A 23409-nucleotide genomic window follows, 5' to 3' on the forward strand; every position below is an offset into this window, starting at 1 on the left:
CTCCGCCCTCCTCTTCTTCGTTTCCGTTCCGTCGTCTTCTTGTTCCTCTCCTACCTCCTGGTGCTCGCACGTGTCCTCGAGAAAAGCGCAAAGTCGCAACCGCGAAACATTCGCGTATATAGCGAGATTTAACGTCACGTGACGTAAATATCCTGGCTACTTGTGTCTGACCACGTGGAGAAGATTTTCACTGATCTCCGCCTCTGCGGTCGCGCACCGGTACGGACGTGCGCGACACACGCGTAAACGTCGTTAATCGCGGTTAGAACGATAATAAGTATTCCGCGGCAAGTGGAACGAGGATCTTCGGTTGTTCTCTTCCTTGTGAGGTGACACTGAGTCGAGGACACCCGAGTGGCCCGAGGAATTTTTTTTCCGCGGGTCTTGGATTTCGATGATCGGAAAGAGGATCGACAGAATCGGCTAATCTACCGTTGGTGAGTTACAAATTATTTCACAAACATTTCACGTGTTTGTGGGAGAAACCAATGTGATTTCTTCGTAAGGTGTTTTTTTCGAAAATAAAATTTTATCTCTCATAATTCCGTTGCATCGTAACAATAATTGAATACGTTACGTAGATTCTTGTATTATTCTTACGTAATGTGTTTTTTAAATCAATGCTGTTGAAAAAAAAATTGCTTGACATCAGTGTTGAGAAAAGGGAGAGAAGAGAAAACTTGGCTTTCTTTATTTTTCAAAGTTTGAGATGCTCATTGTAATAATTGAATTACTATGTAATTTGGACACCTGATAGCAAGCTTTTCCTTCCGGTTTGTAAGCTGTGTGTTCACCTCAAACGTCTACCTGTTCTTACGCGCGTTTTTTCTCGGTAAATTCCTTGTTATTGTTTTTACGCAGTCAGTATACGTATCGTTACTTTAATAAACAAGAATTTCCTATAGATCTCCTCGATTCAATTCCTCTCACTCTCCTAATTGTCATACGAAAATTATAAATTTATTAATTAGGCTTACCGTGATTTAATAACAGGTTTAAATTTGATATTCAAATTACGTCTTGATTTCTTATACGTATGGATACATCGAAGAAGTCAAGTCTTATCTTCTCTACACTATTGTATATTATACAATGTCTATTTATATTATTTTATATACGCGACATAGCACAATATTAAAATAAATCACGAGGATAAAATGTAGAAAAATGTAATGTGCGCGTAACAAGAGGCTAAAGACATAACAGAAAGTTTAATTATGTTTTTATATTAAGGGTCAGATTTCAAATCTGCCTAAATTCACTTTATATTATATCACGAAGAAACCACATCGGGATTCGACTGGTCCAACGAGATTTTCGGAACTGTCATCTCGCGCGCCATCCGTAAGAGAGACGATTTTTTTTGTTTGACGTACCGAAATCGATCCACGATTTATCGTGGATCAAATTTTCGAGGAGAGCTATCGATCTCCCGGAGATTCCACGAAACGACAGCACCGAAAGGCCTCTTTGAAACCAGTTTCCTAAGCTCTCGCGGACGCGACGTGAGAAAGGTTGCGAAGGACGAATCGCCTTTACAGTTTTGCAAAACCGACCAAAGACGTGCAGATTATAATACTCGTTCGCCTTCCGATGTTTTTTTTTTTTTTTAATTTCAGACATTTAGTGATATCCGCGTTAAAATGAATGTAACGCATCATTAAATTCGACAATCGATCGCAGAATTTCAGAATTTGTGCTCGACATTTGCGACTACGCTTGAAAAATGTTCTCGACTTTATCTGACAAACAAGCATTCCTCGCTGACATTTTTGACACGACTGAGATTCTCGAGGAAAATCGACCTTGAATCGGGATAATCTATTTTTTCAAATCTGTGAAGGTAAACGTAGAATTTCCCCCGGAATTTTCAAATGACAGAAATAGTGACAAACGTCATCGCTGCTACCAGAGATTCGCCATAGCGTGACAGGCCGATGCGAGGGGAGGAACGATAGATAAAAGGAAAAAGCAAAGCGAGGATGGGGTACTTTCCGTGCAGGACCCCTATAGGCATTTTCTAATCCATCGGGAGAGACGAAAAGGGAAGGGGGGGAAGGGAGTGGGCACCAGATTCCCTGACATAAAGCGCACATGGTACCGGGATGAGATTATCTCAGGTCAGGTACGGGAATCGAGACTCTCCGGACGCGCCGTGCCCCGGCAACAATGTGACCCACTGCGGGTTCAATGAAATTGCGTAAAAATCCGTGCAGCTCATTCAGAGTGTGGGAGTCTGCGCGCAGGGAGATCCTCTTATACGACAATATGAAAAGGTCGTAATGCAAAGAATGAAGTGCGCTAACGTAATTTCTTCATATTTTCTGCTTGAGAATCTATTTAAATATATCTAATTTAATGAAAAATATTCCGTACACATTTATTTATACGCAAAACAGAGCTGACATTAGAAAATTCGTCATCTAAGTCCTGGAACTGGTTCAACTGTCGTCGTGTTACATCTCTTGACGCATCACTCTCGAGACGGTGCCATCTCGCGAAGAGAGCGCGCTGGTTGGTTAAATATGTCGTTAAAAAACGAAATCCTAAGCCTCGTCGTAACGAATCGTCCGACGATGCTCGAAGAATCCCCGATCGGGGTCCATCCAGTCCCTAGAAATCTCCGCCTCGGCCCACGGCCGTTGACCGAGACTCGGCTTCAAAGGGAATCCAGAAAGACGATCACCTATGAACCCACCGGCGACCGTTACACGCTTTCCAGCCTCGCCCGAGTCATTTTTCGAATTCGCCTAATCTCGGGCTAGACAATGGGCGCGGCGCGCGCGGCTGGAAACAGGACGAAGTGTCCCGCTTCAGGATGCGCGCCCGGAACCGGTATCCTGTCGCAGGACCGTTGGCATCTCCGGGACACCTCGCGAAAGGGGGCGGGGGGGGAGAGGAACTCGGAGAGGGAAGAAGGATAACGGGGGCACGCAGAGGGAGTTCGAGGAAAGTTGACGGGACCCACGGAAGGGTGCATATGTATACGCACGTATGACGCCTTTGCGTCTAGCGCGAAGCGATTGTCCTATTGTTATTCGCGGGATAGGCGAGACAGGTTTCATTTATGGTCGCGTATGGTAATGACGTCTCCCCGAAGAAGGAGAAAGAGAGAGTGGCGCGGCTCCCATAGGTCTTCGGGCTCCGCTCCGCAAGTGGGTAAACCGGGCAGTCAGGCAGGATGAGGAATCGCGCGACGGGGATACGCAATGTGAATTTGCATATTTTCGGCCCGCATCCTTCGACGCCCGGCCCACGTGGGAATCCACGGGCTTCTGGGCAACCGGTAAGTCGCCCAGGAGAGTGACGGAGCTCTTAACGGTTTCTTTTGTCGCGAAATATTTCGTTCTGGTGCTTCGCGCATGCTGCGCGAGCTGTGCGAAGACTGTCGTAGCCGCGCGATTGCGTGCGTATTTTTCATTATTGTACGTAGTCGCTGCACGGATAATGGACTTTGACCGGAGCACGGCGAAGCGATTGCTGAAAAACAATGTCACCGCGCGTAATTTAATTGTCTGAGTCACATATGTATCCCTGGGGGTATATCGAAACGAGCGCGACGAGTCGGACGATTTTTTGCGTCCTTCGGCGTTCCGTATCGCGGCGCATTAATGATGACAACCGGAATTGCCCTATTTTCGACCCAGATACAGGTTGATAGGAAATCACGATTGCGCCCGTTGCATCCTGCATCGCGGTGAGTTTTTGCGCGACTGTTTGCGCGCCGCGCCGGTATCGTTTCAGCGCGCTCGCGCGATATAAGGGAGAGACACGTCGGGTTTTCGTAGGTGTACCTTCATAAGCGAGATGGTCGCATGGATACCCAAAACACGCCATAAACGGAACAATGCGATGTTTTGGTTACCTTTACTCTTTTCTCAACCCGCAAAAAAACAATTCATTCCCGATTCCCGCGCGGGGGCCGGTGATCGTAGACGAGGAAGCTCTCCTTTGTAAGGCAACCAGTATCTTCTGTTCCCGTTTGTAGGTGGTTGGTTGCAAGGATTTCGCTGTCACTCTCGACAATGGCTGGCTCTGAACTTAAAGCGTACAATAGGCCATCGGCGTTCAGAGACACGTAATTAATGACAATGCGGGAAGCCCCCCTGCCAAGCGTGTATCAGGTCTTTCCTATGGCCCGCATGAATCCTAGGCAAGCAATCCGCCGTGCTCGCCTTTGTCACTCTCGTCCTGTGTCCACGCGATAAAACCACATGTATACTTTGTCAACATCGACCGTCACGATCAAGGAGAGATTTCGGGAAAAAATATTCTACCTCCTAACCGGCAAAAATCTTCTCCTGAATAAACGAACGAATAAATAATTGACTTTAAGTACTTTTAATGCTTCGAAAAAAAAAATTCGTAAGCGTTTTGAGCTACCGTATTACCTGAACCCTTGCAGAACAACCGGTAATTGCGACACCGTCCTTATTAATTTCGTGCGGCAATTACGTTTTCAATTACGTGCGACTCGCGACTTTCCGTGCCGATTCCGTAACGAGGCGTCACGGACGGTTGCCGGAGTTTTTTTTTTCTTTAAGGCCTCTTTTCGAGCGTGGTTAATGGCACGACGGTTAAGTGACTCCTCTCTCGGTTTTCTCCTCCGCGCGCGTTCCTCCAGCACCGGTGCTGCTTACCCCGGTCTTTTTTTTATTTTTCCCGAGGAACAAGGAAGAGAAGGCGCGCGCTGCGGCAAGTGGCATGGCGAGGAGAGAGAAGGAAAAAGAGACACGAGGGGGAGGGGGCCGCGATCCTTCGTGTGTGGTCCTGCCGGAGTCCTCGGTCAACTCGGTCGACCGAGGTGTCGCGTTGTGTGTGGTATGCCACGGTGTCTTACGTCGCGTCGAGAGACGTCCCATGCGAAACGCCACATAAGCACGAGAAGGGAGGGCCCCGAGAGGAAGGATTCCGTACACATGCGAGCCACAACGTGCGCGCGGAACGACGGACTCGCGGACACGCTCTACGCGAAACCCCCTAGAGAGACGCCGAGATCCGAGATGGGCCCATGGACCGTACCCGGTTCTCCCGCGCGTTTTTTGCTCATTCGTCCAGATATCCTCCTGGACGCTCGTTACCGCTCTTGACATCTGGAATTTAGTGCGCTGCCTACGTGTGTCATAAATGAAACTTGACCAACCTCAAGTTACAAATGGTACTTTTTACGAGGCACTCTTTCACATTTGTCTAAGGCAGCGTCTTATGCTGATAATACGAGATGGACGTGAGGAATTTCTCGAATTCTTAGGCTCTCCTGTTGTGTTATCGTTAATTATAGGGATTCTTGGGTCTTTTGTCTTGTAATTCTGTAAATTCAACGAGGACTTTGGTATGTAGAGAAACCGTGTTCACCGTTCTAGAGATAATTATTCTTGTACTCTTTGTTCAATATGGAACTTTTATATAAGAATATATTTTATTTATACTCTCAAGTTGGTCTTTGAATTAGTCGATTAATCGTTTTTATGAATCCATTAGCTTTCTAACAGGTGACATTCTTACTCAACTGCGAGCATAATGCGGGTACATTATTTGCGTTGTTAGGAGGACGATAGTCTCATTGAGACATACTTAAGAGATATTACGCAGCAATAATGCCGCTACTCTCGCCATGACTTTCTTTATTCTTGTATTTGTACGTTATCTCGTTAACTTTGAAAAGTAACAAATTTTTAAACAATGATACGGAAATAATATTTAGCTGAATAAGGAACTAAGCAGATTGTGTACGATCACATAATCAAAATTGAGCAATTAATTAATTAAAATTTTGTTAACAATACACCATGTATTTGCCATTAAATGCTGTCAATAAATAATCGAATATAAAACGCATTTCTCATTAATTATTAATTAATACAATGCTTGATTGTAAAGATTAGTACTACATGTTCGTATAGCAAAGGTAGAGGAAAAATATCTTTTTAGTGAAGCAAGAATAGTAGTCTTACCAATCACAACAGTCGAAGAGAAAACAATGGGAATAAAAATTTCGCGCGAGAAAGGACTGCGTCTATTTTCGATCTCGATGATCGTGTTATCTCAGCACGGCCTTAACCTTGGAACGGTAGAAAATGTACAAAAAAAATGAAAGATGGAAGAAGGGAGGGCCACGAAAACGTATACAACGGCAGCATTTATTCAATGTGGGAGGTCCTACGGTTTCCCTGCCACGAAATGTTCGAATCATTTGTCAATGCAGTCCAGTTTAGCGATTCGTCTCACCAACACAGAAGTTCTACAGCGATACCATGTTGGCACGGTCTAGAGTTATCCCCCTGGTGTCCCCCGATTCTTTTCATTCCAGATCCCCTCCTCCGAGGTCTGAGGGATACGTCGGGGATACGCGGGAGTGGGGGTTCTTCCGCGTCCTTCTGAAATGGTTTTCTTTCTTGCGGTCTACCGGAGGTGTGAAATTCGTGATTAATTATCGGTTTTCGTAGGCGGGGGTTGAGAACCGTGATTCTGTGGGTTTCTAGAGAAGATCACGCTGGTCCCGCATGGGATTACTCGTTATGTACCGCGCGCAATTTGAGACTAACAGCAATAATAAACTTAAAAGTAAAATTTCATGACAGATATATAATTATATTTTCTTTCATTGTTGATATTTGACATTATCGAATCTGCAAGAATATTACATAAAAATGCTAACCCTCGTGCTAACCAGTCTCTCCGAAAGCGATGCATTCTCCGGAGAAGAATGCGCAGCTTTCGAGTCTGACGTGGTCATGTTTGCAAAAATATTCCTCCAACCTCCCGTGTAGCCATTCGCCGAGACATTCCTGCGCGTCGTACAAACAGGGGGGGAGTTGGCAAATATTTTCCTTCCTATGTTACCGCACGCAGCCACGCTCTTTTCAGAAACTGAGAAATGTGCGAAGGTGAGATTTCCGATCTTCCCGATGGTCGAACATTTATACAGCGCGGCATGACCAGAGAGAGGGCCTTTGTGGATACTATGAATCCGTGTACTGTTCTATTTATTTTTGACCTCACGGACCTTTCCTCTCGGGGTTTTTTGGAGCTAGGTAAAGGTACATTCGCTTGAATCACCGCTTGAACTTCCGGCGAATCCCTTTAAACAGACTTAACGCTACGACCGAACGATATTTTCCGCGAAGAAATAAAGCCTCGCCGGCTTTTGACTTCTGTTAACAATGTTAAGAGAATAAAGAAAACAGTTAGTGCTTTAGACAGTCTAATAAAGGATACAAGAAAAAAGTGTATATAAGCATGAGTTTTTTTATTCTCGGTTCTATACTTTTTTCAACTTCAGAGCAACTAATTGTATTTCATTGTCAGTCGTACTTTGCCATTGTATCTTATAAACCTGTTCATAAAATTCGATAGAAATAAAGGTGCCTAAAATATTTCTGGATAGAAAACATTGAATTATAATTAAATTAAATAAATCGAGAAATTATAATATAGAAAAACATACACGTTTTCAGATAAATATTATATCGTTTGATTAAGATACGATTAAAACCGAGAGAGATAGGTACACTTCCTGCAGCAATAAAAATATGATTACACAATGACGCCGCTATAAAGTTACGTAAACTTCGAATCAGTTTCTACATTGCAGACTCTTTATCAGCCGCGCTAAACAGACAATTAATCTTTCTCATTTTATGACAAACTGTACAAATAATAACATCAAAACATGTCTCAGAATATAGCACAGGATAATATATTTTACTTATAAAAATTTCATTTCTTATCGTGGAAATTTTATCGGGACAATGAAATCTATGTGGATTTTGATGTCGCTCCGCGTTTCTAAGACGGCTATATCGCCGCAATAATAACACCAACGACGTAAGATCGCCGACAAGATTACCGGCGATAATCGCGAAATTATTTAATTGGCGAACATCGTGTATCGCGCGCACGCGTACGAGATCAGATCCTCACGAGAGGATGCAGGAAGAACCGAGAGACGGGAGACCCCAAGGCGGGAGGATTTAATCTTCAATTCCGAAAACCAACGTAATGTATTCCACCCCGAAGGAGGTGGTCGCTCTTGTCCGGCTTAAGACGAGTATAATAGGTAAGAGAATGAGCGGGGGGACAGGGAGGGGGAGTAGGAGACGAGAGAGGAGGTAGGGACCTCGCAACCTGTAATTTCAACGCGAACGGGCTAAGTCGTCGGTAATATGGGAGCCCGGAGCTGGAATAACGGCTCATTTCCATAATTCGTTCTTTAAGCATCATTTTTAATAGGCCCCTGGCGCCGACCCGAGCGGTCCGCGCGGCGCTCCGCCGCGCCGCGCCGTCGGGCCCCCGGGGGGGGCTTCGTCAGACCCCCATAGTGTTTATACGACATCGGTCAGACTTCTGTTGTCCTTCGCCTTCGTTCGTATATCGCCATATAATGTCTTCATATTCCGACACAAACGTGAATCGCAATCTTTGAGAAATAAAGCGAGATAATTGGAAATGTTATCGTTATCCCCCTTTTCCGTTTGATACGACCGGACCGCCATGGATTATAGAGAGTTGCGCTGGAAGATGAGAACGCGCGTTTCTTCACATTCAAGCGATTTTTTTTTTTTTTTTTACCGAAATCACGGGATAGACCGACGAGATTATAGCTCTCGAACAGACGATTTCCTTAAATCTCTCTCGGCATAATCGTGTCCTTCTCGTTCCGCTCTATTATGATTTACGTAAAATTGCATTGACGCACAGATGTTGTCCCATTGTCTCCATTTCTGTGGAGACGCATGACGAATACCGGTCGGCATAATTATTACATCCTACAGCGGCGACTGTTACGCCCGCGTTGCACCCAGTACCCCGAATTTCTGTTCGGTTTGGGGGACCCCACAAAAAACTGAAAACGGAAGTGCGGTGCAGCTCGCGAGGCGAGGCGCGGCAAACAAGTGGCGCACCGTCTGCCGCTGCTGGCCTTATAAACCGGTCACGTGACTGAGCGGGATTGACGAATCAACGCATGGTAGCGCCGGACGAAGATCGGCGGAAGGTTGCCGGCGCGGAGGAGAGAAGGAAAGACCGATGAACGTATATACTTATACGAGGAGAAAGAGAGAAGAACAGAGAGGGATGGCACATGACGAGGAAGAAGAGAAGGAGGAGGAGGAGGAGGAAGAAAAGGAGGTGGTGGTGGTGGTGGAGGAAGATAGTGCCGGAGCGAGATGAAAGTTCACTTCTTCCTCGGTAGCAAGGTCTCGAGTCGGCGCGGAGGTAGAGGACCCCCGCCGTGCTCTCCCGCTGCGACCGGTAGCCATCCTCCTGTCCCGTACGTAATACGCGTTACATACGCGCGCGCGTGTGTGTGCGTGTATGAGTGCGTGCGCGACTCACGTCCGTGGGATGCACACGCCGGAGGATCCGGGGCCCGGCGCACGCCATTGCGATATTAATATTCCGTCTTTAAGCGCGGTAAATCAACGGGGAATACGTCGTTCATCCCCGACCCCGCTCGCTGACCTCCGCCCGTGGTTTCGGGTTACTCCGCGCCGGGAATCGCCCGGAAGGAAACCTTTCCGCCGCTCGTTTACATCCTACACGTCCCTTGTTTTCACGCGTATCGTACCCAGACAACGCTATGACGTCTTTAAGACGTCTTATGTCCCGATTTTGGACATACGTGCTATCTGGGGTAGGAACCAAGTCGCACGGCAGAAATAATTTTCGCACGGTGGATGAAGAGGTACGATCGCGCCATGGCGTGAAACGAATAATATATACCCTATCATATCGTCGTTAATTCAACGGAGTCTGCAAGAATTGCTTCAGAATTTTGAAGGAGTCTTTGGAGTCTCCACAAAGGGAAAAAACTCGAGACTCTCGCTCTTCCATATGTTCCTCTCACGGCACTCGAGAGAGACCCGCGCGACCGCGCGACTATCGGCCGCCAGCGGGATTTCGAAAGAGTGGAAGATAAAAAAAAGGCAAAGTCTCTCTCAGAGCCCCCTCTTCTTCTCCCCGACAGCGAGACTAAATAAAAAGTATGGCGAGAAGCACCGCGAGCGCGACTCGACGGCGCGGGCTGTGCTTCGTGGACCGCGGGAATTTCAGCCCCCGCTGTGAGCCACGGTGGTGTGGCACGGCACGGCGGCTGTGTCACGGGGAGACGGAGCGCACCCCCTTCCTTCCTTCCCTATTTTTGTGATGCGAACCACACGCAAAGCGCCACGCGATCTATATACCTCGGGGTTTCCCACCTCTCGTCGCGGCTGAAAGTGGTCTCTCGCTGAGCATGGGGCGATCCAATTTTCTCCTCAAGGTTTCTCTCTCGAAACGGGCTTCCCGTAGGGCTTTCTTCCCGATCGAGATGGGAAGCTCTAAGGTTAATGAATGAATTCAACGGAAGAGCCTATACACTCGCCGGCGAGGTCAGCGGGCCGTCGTCTCATCAATATTCTATCAAAGTCGATCGAGAGAAACCTGGTATCTGTTTTTAATTTTTACCAATTAAATTCGAACGCGCGCGCGCGCGCGCTTAAGCATCCTTCTGAGAGAATTAATTAATTAAGGAAATCCGACGCTAAATAACGATGCGCTTGTCCTGCCAAATTTTATTACCGCGCGCCTGCGACGTAGTTTTAATTAAGGAGGCATTCGGAATGTCGAAAGCAAATTATTAGCTGCGGCGGCATTATAAGCACGAAACAGCCGCCGCCGAGAGAAGCTTGTACCGACAAGAGGCGGTTCAATTTTTCACAATCGTCGTAAACAGGCTCCAAAGGAACGTAACAGCTACCGAAATGGTCGCCTCGCCTGGTAAAAGCCGGGGGTCTCCTCCGAGACCGATCCCGGGGCCCGATGGTATCCCCAAGGGAAAAGCACGGGAATTAAATCTAAATGAAAGATCTGCGGGGGAGAAGTGAAGAGAAATAAAATCTCTTTCGGCGTTCCTCGGGCGCATCATAAGTAGTGGAGGCGAAGATAGTGGGAGGCGGCGGAAAGGGGAAAGGGGCGGAGAGGGAAGAGTCGTAGGGCTATCTCTCCCGGATCTCAATCTAAAGACTCCGAACATATTTTCTCGAGTTTAGAGTCAGGGGGCCCCGGTTCCCTCCATTGGCCGTCGTGGAATCCTATAACGTCCGTCGGGCCCCGGGATCCTTCCTTCTTCTCCCTTTCCCTTCTTCCGCCTCCCTTTCTCTCACTCGCGTCACTTTTTCGCTCTCACCATCCTCCTTCTCGATTTCTTCTACCTGTTCGCCGCGTTCCCCTCGGAGATCAAAGCACGCCGACGCCAGCAGCCCGGTCCGTGGGGTGTCATCCGAGATGAAGGGTGGGAACTCGGCGGTTGTGGCGGGAACGGTCGGGAGGAGAGGGCCAGATAGGGCACGCAGGGAAAGTTGGCCACATATATAATGTTCATTAATGCGTCGAGCGGTAAGGTCGCTGGGGGTACTTTTCGGAGGATGAATCGAGAATTGAGTATCGCCGGCTTGCCGGGTATAAATCACAGCGTGCCTGTGAAATCGATCGAGAGGGAGGAGAAAGGGCGAGATCTCCGTTGCCCCTCTGACCCCCGTAATAACGACATCACGTAAAAGAGCTAAAAGTTCGTCGGAAAATGAGGCCGATTCTCGAACGATGACTTACGCGCGAAAGCGAGCGATACGTTATAATTATAAATGACTTGGCATAAAAAAAATTATCTCTCGCGATACCGTGTATTGTTTAAACGAATGGTTACCTAGAGCGCATATATAAGACTTTTCTTCGCTGACTCTTCGCTATCCCTCCGTGCCCCGACGATGACTAAGATTGTAAGCGACACGCTATAAAATTTATAAAACCCAGATGAATGATACGATACGATCGTTTAGGACGAACGATGAACACGACGCACCGGCGAGGATCACTCTCCGAGTTAAGATCGCGGGACAATAGCGTTCGTGTTCCCCGGTCAATCCTGCATTTTTTTTAAACGGCTATCGACCGTCTGGCATCTGGCTTGTCGTCAAGAAAGATTATATGACTCCATCCTTATCTTTTACTTCGTCAAACGAGTCGTTTAATTATTCGAATCGATTAACTTCTTTTTTTCGAATATAATAGTACGAATTTTTATAGAAAATCTAATTAATCTCGTGTATTTCTTCATTCTTTAATTATTTCAGATAATCCATCTTAAGAGAGATATACGCGATATTAAGCTCCGATAAAAAAAATATTTCTCCAAGATATGACGAGGCAGCAGTAACAAATAACGGTAAATACCGCGATATTAAGCCGCGATACCGAAGTAATGGATGGATGCCATTAATTTTGTGTTTATTCGGTTATCAGACGCGGTTAATGCAAGAAAGACCCCCTCAGTGGTGTTATCGCCAAGTCGGCGATAATGCGAGCGATGTGTGCGCTCTCTCACGTATCCTCGCGCTTTTGCAAGCCCGTTCCTTCGTCTTTTCTTGGAAAAAAAGAGTAGCGCACAGACGCTGTAAGAAGATTGCTCGCGTTATATGGATAAATTTATAACACGCAAGTTTGACGGGGAACAAGCAATCGGGTCAATCGGATCTCTCTTTCTCGTCACGTCTTCTTCAATTTGGAAACGTGATGATCAACTTTTCGGCGAAATTGAGAACCGCTTATACGCTGATAGCAACAGGTGGATCTTGATCCTGATAAGCTTGAACTTGTTTACTTCGAATTGCCAGACAAGTCGCGACAAGATTAGATTGTTGTTCAATTAGCACCCCGATGAAGAAGCGTCGGATCGTCATAGACAGCATTTCATGATGCTTCTATAATTCTTATAATCAAGAACGAGTTTTATATTTAAAAAAAACAAAATTCTATGAAATCTCATAGAGCTACAATTAAGGTAGTTGTCTCGTCAGGGCATGTATTAGATAAAGTTTTCGATTTCGGATTTTATATCAAATTATATGATCAGCTTTGCAGTCGATTTTTTCTGTGGCTTCTTACCGACTATTTACTCTAGAAAATCGATCTCGAAAACCATAAATTTTGCATTACTTCATACAGACGGCCAGAAAAAGAAGGCTCTATCACGGTTTCAATCACATATTTTCGCATTTTTCGATTAGATGAAGTGAGAAAAAACATTGCTTTTTGTACATTAGATTTCGAAGAATCCGATGCAACCATAAAATATATAGTTTACCGGAGATTTCGCTGCTAATTTTTTAGTTTATTTTAGTGAAAATGCGGTAATCGAGCAGACATTTTTTGGTCGAGGTGAGGTGTTGGGAAGACTTGGCAACGCCGCTGGCTAATCACTGTAGTTGCAGGTTATGGGGCTCGTCTTTCTTAGCCGAATTGGATAGTGATTGACACCCCTGTCATGCGTTTTGAAACCCTTTCTCAGTAATTGTCAAAATTCAATCGAAAAGTATTTTTCTCACTTGTAACCCTTCTCGACGACTCGCATGATCAGCTGATCAAAACGGAGTTAAATGAAAAAAATCACATAATTTGGAAAAAGTAACATACTTTGTCACGTATGAAATTTTACACTATACGTCTTAAAATTATTTTTTTCTTAGCAAAAATTGCCTGAAATATATTTCTGAACGTAAAAACCTACAAACAGTCACATGACTAGCACGTAGCGAGACGCCTACCTTAAATGAAACGCGAGAGAAATGGATAAGTAGAAAAAGAGAAAATATGACGGTCGTTAATGACGTTACATCGCGGCGCGATCGCGTTATAAATCAGACGATCGACGGGCGAACAAAGCCGCGGCTTGCACAGCGCGGTAAAGGGAGGATTTCTCACGGATCATCAAGTCCATCTTTCCTTTATGATTGAAGAAAGTCGACGGGTTTTCCCGGGTTTTGTTCGCGAAGCATCTCGGCCGATCGTTGCGACGACGGTCGACGCGATCATCCTCCGCAGCGCAGGATGGAAAACGGGATGAGGCTCGTCTCTAACTTTTCATCCGTGGAGAATGGACCCATTATCTCACACGCGCGTGGTGCGCGCCCGCGCGCGTTTACGACATCTGTTGTGTCTATAAGAAAGAAGCGTATATTTTCCACTCTCGGGGAACGAAGTGGCCTTTATAAATCGCTTTTGGCGGTTACGATTTACAACCGGGGAGTTAAGCATCTCGATTAATGGCGCCGTTAATTATTTACGCACACGCGTGTTTACAGCTCCAGCATGCAATATAGCGCGTACAAACAAGCGAAGCAAAGAGAAAATTAAGCGTCTTCTTCATTTTCTAAATATACCAGTAGAATGACATTGAACTTCGTATCGCGCGAAATATTCCAATTTCGAAATGCCTCGCCGAGAAGAGACTCGAGTGGCGGAGCATTCAGAAATAACACTCGTTGTCAGATAATGGAAGCGGATTCGACGATATTCTACTGTGTTAGAAAATGATTCTAACATGCCGCGCGGCGGGGGGAATGAAAATAATATCACCTTGACCAGTTGTCCCAATGATTAATGGCGATACGTCTTCGAGAGATTAGTTTGGTCAAAGAAAACGTCGCCCCTTCCCCTCTTAATTAGCGTTAACTCCGGAGTATTTAGATAAGGTCTGGAATTTGCTGTTGTTTACAAAAATTTGCCACCAATTGTAAGAGATTGCTCGGTGCCAAACGTCGTCACGACAAAATGATTCGCGGTCACAAATCAGATTATGTAACGCGGAATTTTTCCTCTGCGCGCTGCATGGCGCGATTATCTATACCCCGTGACGCGCCGTGAAACGACGTCGCGTCGCGGCTCGACGATAGCGTTGCGATCCCCCTTTTTCCACATCGCAAATTCACGTCTGGACTCCGTCCCGCGTGCGTCAAGAGTCCTGCTTATAGGCTGTAATTGAGGGTACAGCGCAGGCTGAATATAAACATCGCGCTCCGCCTAACGATCCTGCTGATCTTCTCGGTTCACGTCGCACCCGGACGAGATCATCGTGCAATCATCATCGGCGCGTGCTCGTCCAATTATACGAAGGCTCACGCGGCGCCTACGGTCAAATGTCGTTTGATTCTTTATCCACTCCAATATCTCCGTTGATCGTCGTCTCGTCCGACGACTTCAATCGTCGCTCCTTTTAAGCGTGAAAAGACGCAGATCGCTGCTTCTCCTCTCTGCCGTTATCAATTGCGTCATCGGGCCAGAAACGTGTTCTCCGAGCGAGAACGCGGCGACCTTCACCGGATCGCCTTTCGAAACGACGACAAGCGGCCACTTCCTGATGATGACGAAGGCCCCCCCGGATCGAAGGTGCCCCCGGTGGCCGTCGTCCAGGGTCGCTGTCGTCATTTTCGCGAGCGCGCGTGATTCTTCACCGCCGCGCGCCGCGCCGCGCCAGGGAAGAAATTACCGGGCCGCGACACGACGGGCGACGCGGGTCGATCGTGTTGACTCAGCTTGCAGCACGCCCATTCACACCGACGCGTTAATACGGCAAGATAATACATCGCCACGTTGTGAAAAATACGCGTGGACTTTGTTCCCACCCGCGACGAGTCAGCGGCGAATCGCGTGAAGGCGAAGTCAACGACAGGGGCCATGTCAATTTCGGCGGGTCGCGATTACGACGAGGGGGGCAGCCTTATCTCATTTTGTTCATGAGATAAACCTGTCGGTTCTCCTCACTCTCGATTTTCGTTCGATCAACAGGATAAAAACGATTTTTATTCGTATAAAATGTATTTCCATTTTCAAACTGGGGTATGACTCGCCAACAATATATAATTTACTTGCTTTTATCACTTTGATCCTATTTTTCTAGAAATCTATTTAGATTTAACACCCAAATTATTTCCAACAATTAGTTTGAGAAAGTTATTAATTACAGACACTTAGTTTTTTTATAATACTAAAATGTAATTCTTATCGTACAAGTTCTTCTTCTTCGCAATGTAATATCTACACTCCCGGCTATATATTTCATAACGAATCGCTGTTCAATTAGTCCCACGCCGAATCGATTTAATACCAGCTCGTCTGCCGAGGCGAACTCTTACGAATTAAGCCGCGACAAACTGTTATCCAGTCTTCTTCACTGTGCTGGTGATACTCCATGGAGGGGCGACGAAGCGATAGCGCGACCATATATAAGCCTGGTACATTCGTCACTGCTATCAGTTTAATATTCCCTCACGTTTCGTTTCGCTGGGCTAGCGTTTGCACGACATTCTGGTTACGTCGAGCTTTCATCTCGAGCACTCGAGCGAAGATAATTAAAAAAAAAAAAAGAGTACAGTAAATAGTGACAGATCTTCCAGCGTACTATAAAGGAGCCAACCAAGACGACGCGCCACTACAGCTCAATCTCGGCGAAGATTCAGCTTTGACAGCGATTTTTACGTCTTCTTCCTCTTCCTCTTCGACGCATCGCTTCCACCGTCAGTAAACGCGGCAAGCAATACGCGGCGACTCAGGGAAGATGGGATTCTCTTAGCATCGATCGAGCCGTTCCCGCGACTAACATCGATTAAGTCGTTTGCTGTACTCTGAATAAAAGTCATATCGGACTTTCAGCCGTTTGTTAAAAAAACTCGATCAAAATAACGAGCGCGAAAACTGTCTCCGAAAGTGCGACGGCAGTGTCTTATGATTGGTTCGCCGCGATCGTCCAGCCTAGTTATGTTCTCGATCAAGTACAGCAAGCAATTTCTGAGCTACCGTATACTCAAGTCCAACCGGTTCAAATATATCTGACGATACGGACTCGGACTACGTGGTAGAGGGTGCGCGCAAGGTGGTGTGTGTGTATTGTACTACGGGCGACTTGTCGGTACCTACGGTGTTCAGGAAGGCAAAGAGACGAGGATAGCCCTCCGGCAAGACCTGGAAAGTCTTGTGTCAGAGTCCAATGGCCGAATCAGCTTGCACGGCGATGCGAGCTTGAGCAAGTACGGCGACGACGTGACGGAAAACCGGCGTCATCGAAAATCGCTAGTAAGGCGAATTTTTCGAGGGCAAGGGGCATACGGAGAACTTGGGAGAAAAAAAAGATTGTTGCGAAACGAAACGGAATTGGTAATGATAATTGATGATTTCGTCGTCGAGGAGATTTCTAACCAGAAATAAAGTATTACAAATTTTGGAATAAGCTTGCGAGGCAATTAAGCGATACGGCGGAGAAAGTCCAATTGATAACGACAAATTATTTTATTGACAAAAAAAAAGTCTTGAGCGCGCGCGCGAGAGAATTGAAATTGACGATCAGGAACTAAAATTTGTATCAAGCCCTGAAAGGCAGTCGTTGGCAGCTAATGATTTTGTTGTTGAGGAAATTTCTTCAAGCAGGAAAATAAATTGAATATCAGTCATTAGCGAATCGAAAAATTTCTGAGGAGACTCCCTCTGAGGGACGGATTTATTTAGAATAACGACATTGCTCGAGGATAATGCGTTTGTATGTCAGCTTGTGAGAGATCATTAGAGTTGAAGATCGAGCGGCAGGATCGAAGTTGAGTGAGAGCGGAAAGCGAAATCACTCGGAAATTCCTTCGAGAGAGACGACCGGACGCGACTTTTCACGAGAATCACACGTGTATATACTCACGCATATATACATTCGCACGAACGCGCATGGTACCGCGCATAATAATTAGGCCAGCATTAAAACGCGAATTAAAAAAAAACGGAGTCACTAATTAAAGCTCGACGATCGAGCGAGACGATCTGCACGTCTTTGGCAAATCGGCGGCGAATCGGTTCGAGTACGGAAGCGAAAGTAATGAAAAAAATGATCGTTTATGTCCCGGGCAGAATGCCAACTCACGTTGGTCCCTACGGCGCCGCTCGTTACCCGGGCACCCTGCTAGGAGCTGTCCCGGGTTTTTACAGCCCGGTACAACCCGGCTACTCCACCAGCCCGGTCTCGAGCTACTACGGGAGCCTCCAGCACCAACCACCGCTGGACCTTCCGGTTTGGCCGCGGAGGATGCCGGCCGAGGAGGAACTGGGGGCCTCGCCGGCCGCCGGTCTGACCGGGCTGGGGGTGTCCCCGGGCAACGGCGGGCCCCCGAGTCCGGCGCACAGCGACTCGGACGCGTCCAGCTCGAGCTTGGAACTGGGTACCATCAGGACCGGCGAAAACGCTCAACTAAAATGCAGGTAAAGAAAAAAACATGAAAGAAAACGTTAAACATTTGTTACTTGGACGATTCTTGTGCAGCGAGACGTAATATAAAAAATTATCGAACAACTATTAAATATATAATATAGTATCTAAATGATATAGATTAAGTATACATATAGCTAAAAGTTATATGAATTATATATTCTTAAATATATCTTTCGAGAAGTCATAGATCGGTGGATCGACCGATTGGCTCGGGCATTACTTCTCGGCGAGTACACTGCACTCATTGTCGGTATCATTATTGTATTGTTAGAAGACCAATTAAGATAGGAATGAGAAAGATAAAGTCACTCACCGTATTATTTTAAAGAAATTTAATATCTTCGTTAAGCGTCACCGCAGGAAAAGTCGATACTTCTGCTTTCAGCTAGATTAGCTTATTCGAATCGCATCAAACTCGGCGTTAGTTTAGCACTTGTTTACAGTTTAGAACGTATAAAGATAGCATCCCACTCTCCGGTTTCGCGAGATATACGAAATCACGAGATATCTAAATGCAACACAGATTTCTTGTATCGGTCGGTATACGTGAATCCTGATTGACGTCGACTTCTCTTATCGCAAGATAAGCGATGTAATCCTATCGAGCTTTTCTATTTATCTTTCCTTTTCGTACAAATTTATCCGAACCAATTATTTTATCTTAATCCCCGCTCGCATTTTTCTTCCACCTGCTTATCTTATCTCTCTCTCTCTCTCTCTCTCTCTCTCTCACCTACGTACTAATTAATATTTTTCAACGTACACTTTTCTAACGACGTACGTACAACTTTATCTGATACATCTATTAAAAAATGAAACGGCAATAAGGCAATGCGCGCTTTACGCATCTCGTCCCTCTCTATATATTGTTCATCAAGAAATTACCACAGCTAACGCACTCGAGACAATCAAACGTCGTCGTCTCACTTCCGTTTGCGCTTTGTCGTAGACATTTTGTATTCCTCCTAAACGACGCTAATTTATCTCCCTCGATATAGATGTGCGGATATGTCCATGCGCGCTTACACGTGCCAGTTATATACATACCAGTTACAACCAGTTTTCCATATCTCTCGGCTGATACCGCCGGAGATCTATTACTGACTTCCTCGGATACCCGGAGAAAATTCTGGAATTCATCTCGACAAGTGCATCTACCTAACATCTACCTAGTCTCGGAACGTCCGAGATTAAGAGCTCGACTCGCGGACTCGTTTTCTTCCTCGCGCGCGTTTTTTGCGGGAATTCAAATTTATCCGGCGCGCTTTCTCCAGGGACAGCTTCCTCTCGCGGGACGAGGGGGATCTGTATCTCTAATGGTAAACAGGTTTATTGCGACCGGCTCGGTTTATATTCAAAGTCTACGCGCTCTTGATAAAATTTAGACTCGATACAAGGCGAATCGATAACGATTGCCTTCGGATAACGAGGGGGGAAGAAGGGCAACTGGTTGATTTCGTAAAACGATGAATCACACTGACCGCTGCGTGCTACGTGTTCAAAACTGATTTTCGTTACAATTATAATTTATATTACACGTATATGCACGATACAGCGAATTCCAAAGCATCATTGGCTTCTATGTATCGTGACGCGAATAAAAGTAGTAAAAAGGATCGTCTTATTATCGCGCGCAGTTTCGGAGAACGCGATTATCACAAAGAAATTATTTCTTACATGCGACGGACACGTGAAAGCTCGAGCGCTCACTGTGATCACAGTGAATATCACATTCTTTGCTACCAAACACTTGTCCGTTTCATCAACTATATATCTCTAAATATAGCTTCTTTTATTAAACGCGATCGATCTGCAATCTTAATTAATGGAAAATGTGGTTGATCAGAGACTTATATGTACACAGAAAAAAAGAAGTGTCAAATCAAAACTTATAATTGCAACAACCTATATTCCTCTTATAAAAATTTCAACTTCTTTTTCTTGATTGAACTATATGTATAAAACTATATAAATGACTTTATTCAAGCAAGTTTTCTTCGTTTAACACAATGTAATTTTATTTCAACATTAGTGATTGTTAAGTATATTTATAAGCTATGATTTGATTCTTTTTTTTCTGTGTATATAGCACATTATTTTGAGGTCATATTATGTAACGCTGGGTGTTAATTTGTAATGGCTATAATATTATATATCCCGCGAAGATATATTTTGTAGTTTGTACAATTCCTACTATTTATCAAATAAATGAAGATAAGAGTCGTAGCGGGTGTTTGGCCAATCAAATCGTTCAAGATTACCTTGATCCACGACCTCCTGTGAGCATATCCGTGCTTCTTAAATTGGAAGAATTCGTTGTCGTTGACTGGAATAGTACCGAAGACTCCAGTCTCTCTCTTGCGATAAACTGGTGTCAAACGGCGGCAATTGCAAAATGGCCGCAATTGGTATCAATTGAACGAGCCTGCGAGCGTTCGTGTGACGCAAATTATATTTCGATACTTCAGAGCAGCATCAGGCGGCTATATTTACATATCAGTCTTTATTGAACTCGCAATTTCGCAAAGCTAAAACAAAAAATAAAACAAATCGAACAATAAAGTTTGTTACGTTTTTCTTAACGGTACACACATATGTTGAAAGATTTTAAATTTGTATTGTCCTCCTTTTACAGATGGCAAGACTGTGGCCGATGGTTCACGTCCCTAGAGCAACTTGCAGGACACGTTGGGAGATTGCACGCGGCGCCCGGTCCACGGGGTCTGTTTTATTGCGGATGGGAGGGATGCGCGAGAGGCGAGCGTGGGTTTAACGCGAGGTAAAACTCCTCCGGATGTAATATTATGCGCGCGTAACACAGAAATCACTTTTCTTAACAAACACTCTCGTGTCTTTTTCATGCAGGTACAAAATGCTGGTCCATGTACGAACACACACGAACGAGAAGCCGCACCATTGCTTCCAGTGCGACAAGAGCTTCAGCAGAGCTGAAAACCTGAAGATCCACGCGCGCTCTCACACCGGCGAGCGTCCCTATGTCTGTCCCGTCGAGGGTTGCAATAAGGCTTACTCGAATTCCTCGGACAGATTCAAGCATACTAGAACTCACGCTGTAGATAAGCCATATTACTGCAAGGTGCCGGGCTGCCCGAAGAGGTATACCGATCCGTCGTCCTTGAGGAAGCACGTTAAAACCTACCGCCACTACGTGAACAACAACGACAAGGTCCAGGAGAAGAGCTTCGACGATAGCAACGTTCAGGAGAAAATGAGATTTGACGTTAATTCGCCCGACAAGCAGAGCAGTAGCGCGCATTCCGAGTCGGACAAGAAGGACTCTAGTATCGAGAGCAGCGTGTCGGGCTGCAGCCCGAAGACCAGCAACAGCTTCGAAGAGCAGAGAAACTTCGTCGAGTGGAACAACTTGTATAATCTTCAGGAACAGCGGAAGGAACAGGAGCAGGTCACTCCGCCGAAACCTACGTACGAGCAGGACGTGAAGATCTATCCGAGGATGTACGATGACAATTACATCATACCGGACAGGATTCAGGTGAATCCCATGTACGCCTCCGGTACCACCATTATCAAGGACTGCTCCGTAGCGTCGTCACCTCATACGAGTCCGGGTCGAGTGTCCGACACGATGCCGCGCATCGGGATGCAGTCGACGCCCATCAAGATCGAGGAGCCGATGGAGTACACCAAGACCGCCACAGTGGACTACAGGAACATCGAGTCGATCGTCAACAGTACGCCCTGCAAAAAGGAGAGCACGGTTAGTTGCGATCCAGTAAGACATTCGGTGATCAAGCGGGCGGAGGATCTGAAGATGGAGGTGGAGCAGATGCCTCTCAAAGAGGAATTGAAGGATACCAGCGGCGACTGCTGCTGCCGGCACAAGTGTTGCGTGCATAGCAACGACAGCATCCTGCAGAAGACCAAGATCCTGTCGGATCTCCTTATCAAGGCGCAGAACCCGCTCTTCCGACATCTATTGAGCTCGGTGGATTTGCACGGGCTAGAGAACATGTGGAGCAACATCGTGGATACGAGTAACACATGCGGCCAAGACCTCAGAGTAAAGAACGAGACCGTCACCGAGATGGAGCAAGACCTGCCGTTGGACTTGACGATTAACAAATAACGAACAAAATTGGCTGTCAACATATAAACCAAAAAGTAGTAGTCGTATCAATACGAATTTTATCTCATCATTTTTAACAAGATCCAAATCAAACGAAACGCTACGAATCTTAAATGCAGTCAATCGATATGATAATTAACTGAACGACAAAGAATAATTATAATTTATCATGAATGAAAAGTTTCAATCGCATTGCGAAACCAAATATATTTTAATACCTTATAATGTGAAAAAGATGACGAGATGGGAGCAATCCATGATTGGACTCATTGGACAAGAATTTGCTCAATCCATAGCTATTTAAAAATGGTTGCACTAATCGAAGGTATAACCATTAATCAAAGGTAATCGAAGCTTACCGGTGCAACTCGACAATTTAAACAATTTGATCGATTACTTGGAGACGATGTTTCCGCTTTCGAATTGGCTACTAAAATCGGATAGCTTAAACAATAATGGAAGTTAAACTGGAGAACTTATTATAAGGCTGTAAATATATCTGAAAAGTACGTACAAAAATGTGAAATAATTGGCTTCTGCCCCGTAATTTATCTATTAGAATTGAATTTCAAGAGTTATAGTTTTTATAAAATAAGACGCTTAACAATCATATCTCAGTACTCAATGTAAACAAAACATATGTATCATATGTATATAGAAATTTATATGTATGTATATGTATGTGTGACGAGTCAATTGATAAATGAAGTAATATGGAGTAAAGTGCCCAGAGAACATTAAGACATCTTATAGACCGTCTAAAAGACATCCCGAGACGTCTTATAAAATTGTTAAAAAAAAAAATCTTATAACATCTTTAAAACGTTTCATATTCCGATGACGATTATAGAACGTTGTTTTAAAATGTCTTTAAGATGTCTTATTTTCATTTTTAGATACATTGCAAAGCAAACATTAATAATACAAAAGTGCGTTACCAAGAAAAAGATGCAAAAGAAAAACTCATTGCTTTATATATAAATAATTTAATATTTACATATATAATTTTGTTAACGATTTATCTCCTATTTCACACATATATATGTACTACGGTATTCATATAGTCGGATCTTATATTTAAGATCTTAAGATGTTATATGAACCAATCATACATAAAGTATTAGCATCTTAAGACAGTCTTGAAATAAAATCCAACTATGAATGCAGGCCTATATATGCTCATATATATTTATGTATATGCATATATAATACATATATATGTATATAAATATATTATATTTGT

The 23409-nt window shown here is 45.0% G+C and overlaps 1 protein-coding gene across 1 annotated transcript; it reads left to right on the top strand.

The window, feature by feature from the left end:
• Positions 1-16055: 16055 nt before the first annotated feature.
• LOC143903049 (uncharacterized) lies at positions 16056-23164 on the top strand. The gene is made up of 3 exons (XM_077416401.1): positions 16056-18048; positions 20694-20837; positions 20924-23164. The coding sequence occupies exons 1-3, from the start codon at positions 17669-17671 to the stop codon at positions 22164-22166; spliced, it is 1767 nt and encodes a 588-aa protein (XP_077272527.1). The 5' UTR covers positions 16056-17668; the 3' UTR covers positions 22167-23164.
• The last annotated feature ends 245 nt before the right edge of the window (positions 23165-23409 follow it).

This window comes from Temnothorax americanus, unplaced genomic scaffold, assembly GCF_048541705.1.
Source record: "Temnothorax americanus isolate GAGA-0224 unplaced genomic scaffold, ASM4854170v1 Scaffold43, whole genome shotgun sequence".
NCBI lineage: Eukaryota > Metazoa > Arthropoda > Insecta > Hymenoptera > Formicidae > Temnothorax > Temnothorax americanus.

Coding starts and splice junctions, on each gene's coding strand:
- LOC143903049 (XM_077416401.1), top strand. CDS start 17,669: ATGAAAAAAATGATCGTTTATGTCCCGGGCAGAATGCCAACTCACGTT. Junction 18,049..20,693: donor AACGCTCAACTAAAATGCAG/GTAAAGAAAAAA, acceptor CTCCTTTTACAG/ATGGCAAGACTGTGGCCGAT. Junction 20,838..20,923: donor GAGCGTGGGTTTAACGCGAG/GTAAAACTCCTC, acceptor TTTTTCATGCAG/GTACAAAATGCTGGTCCATG.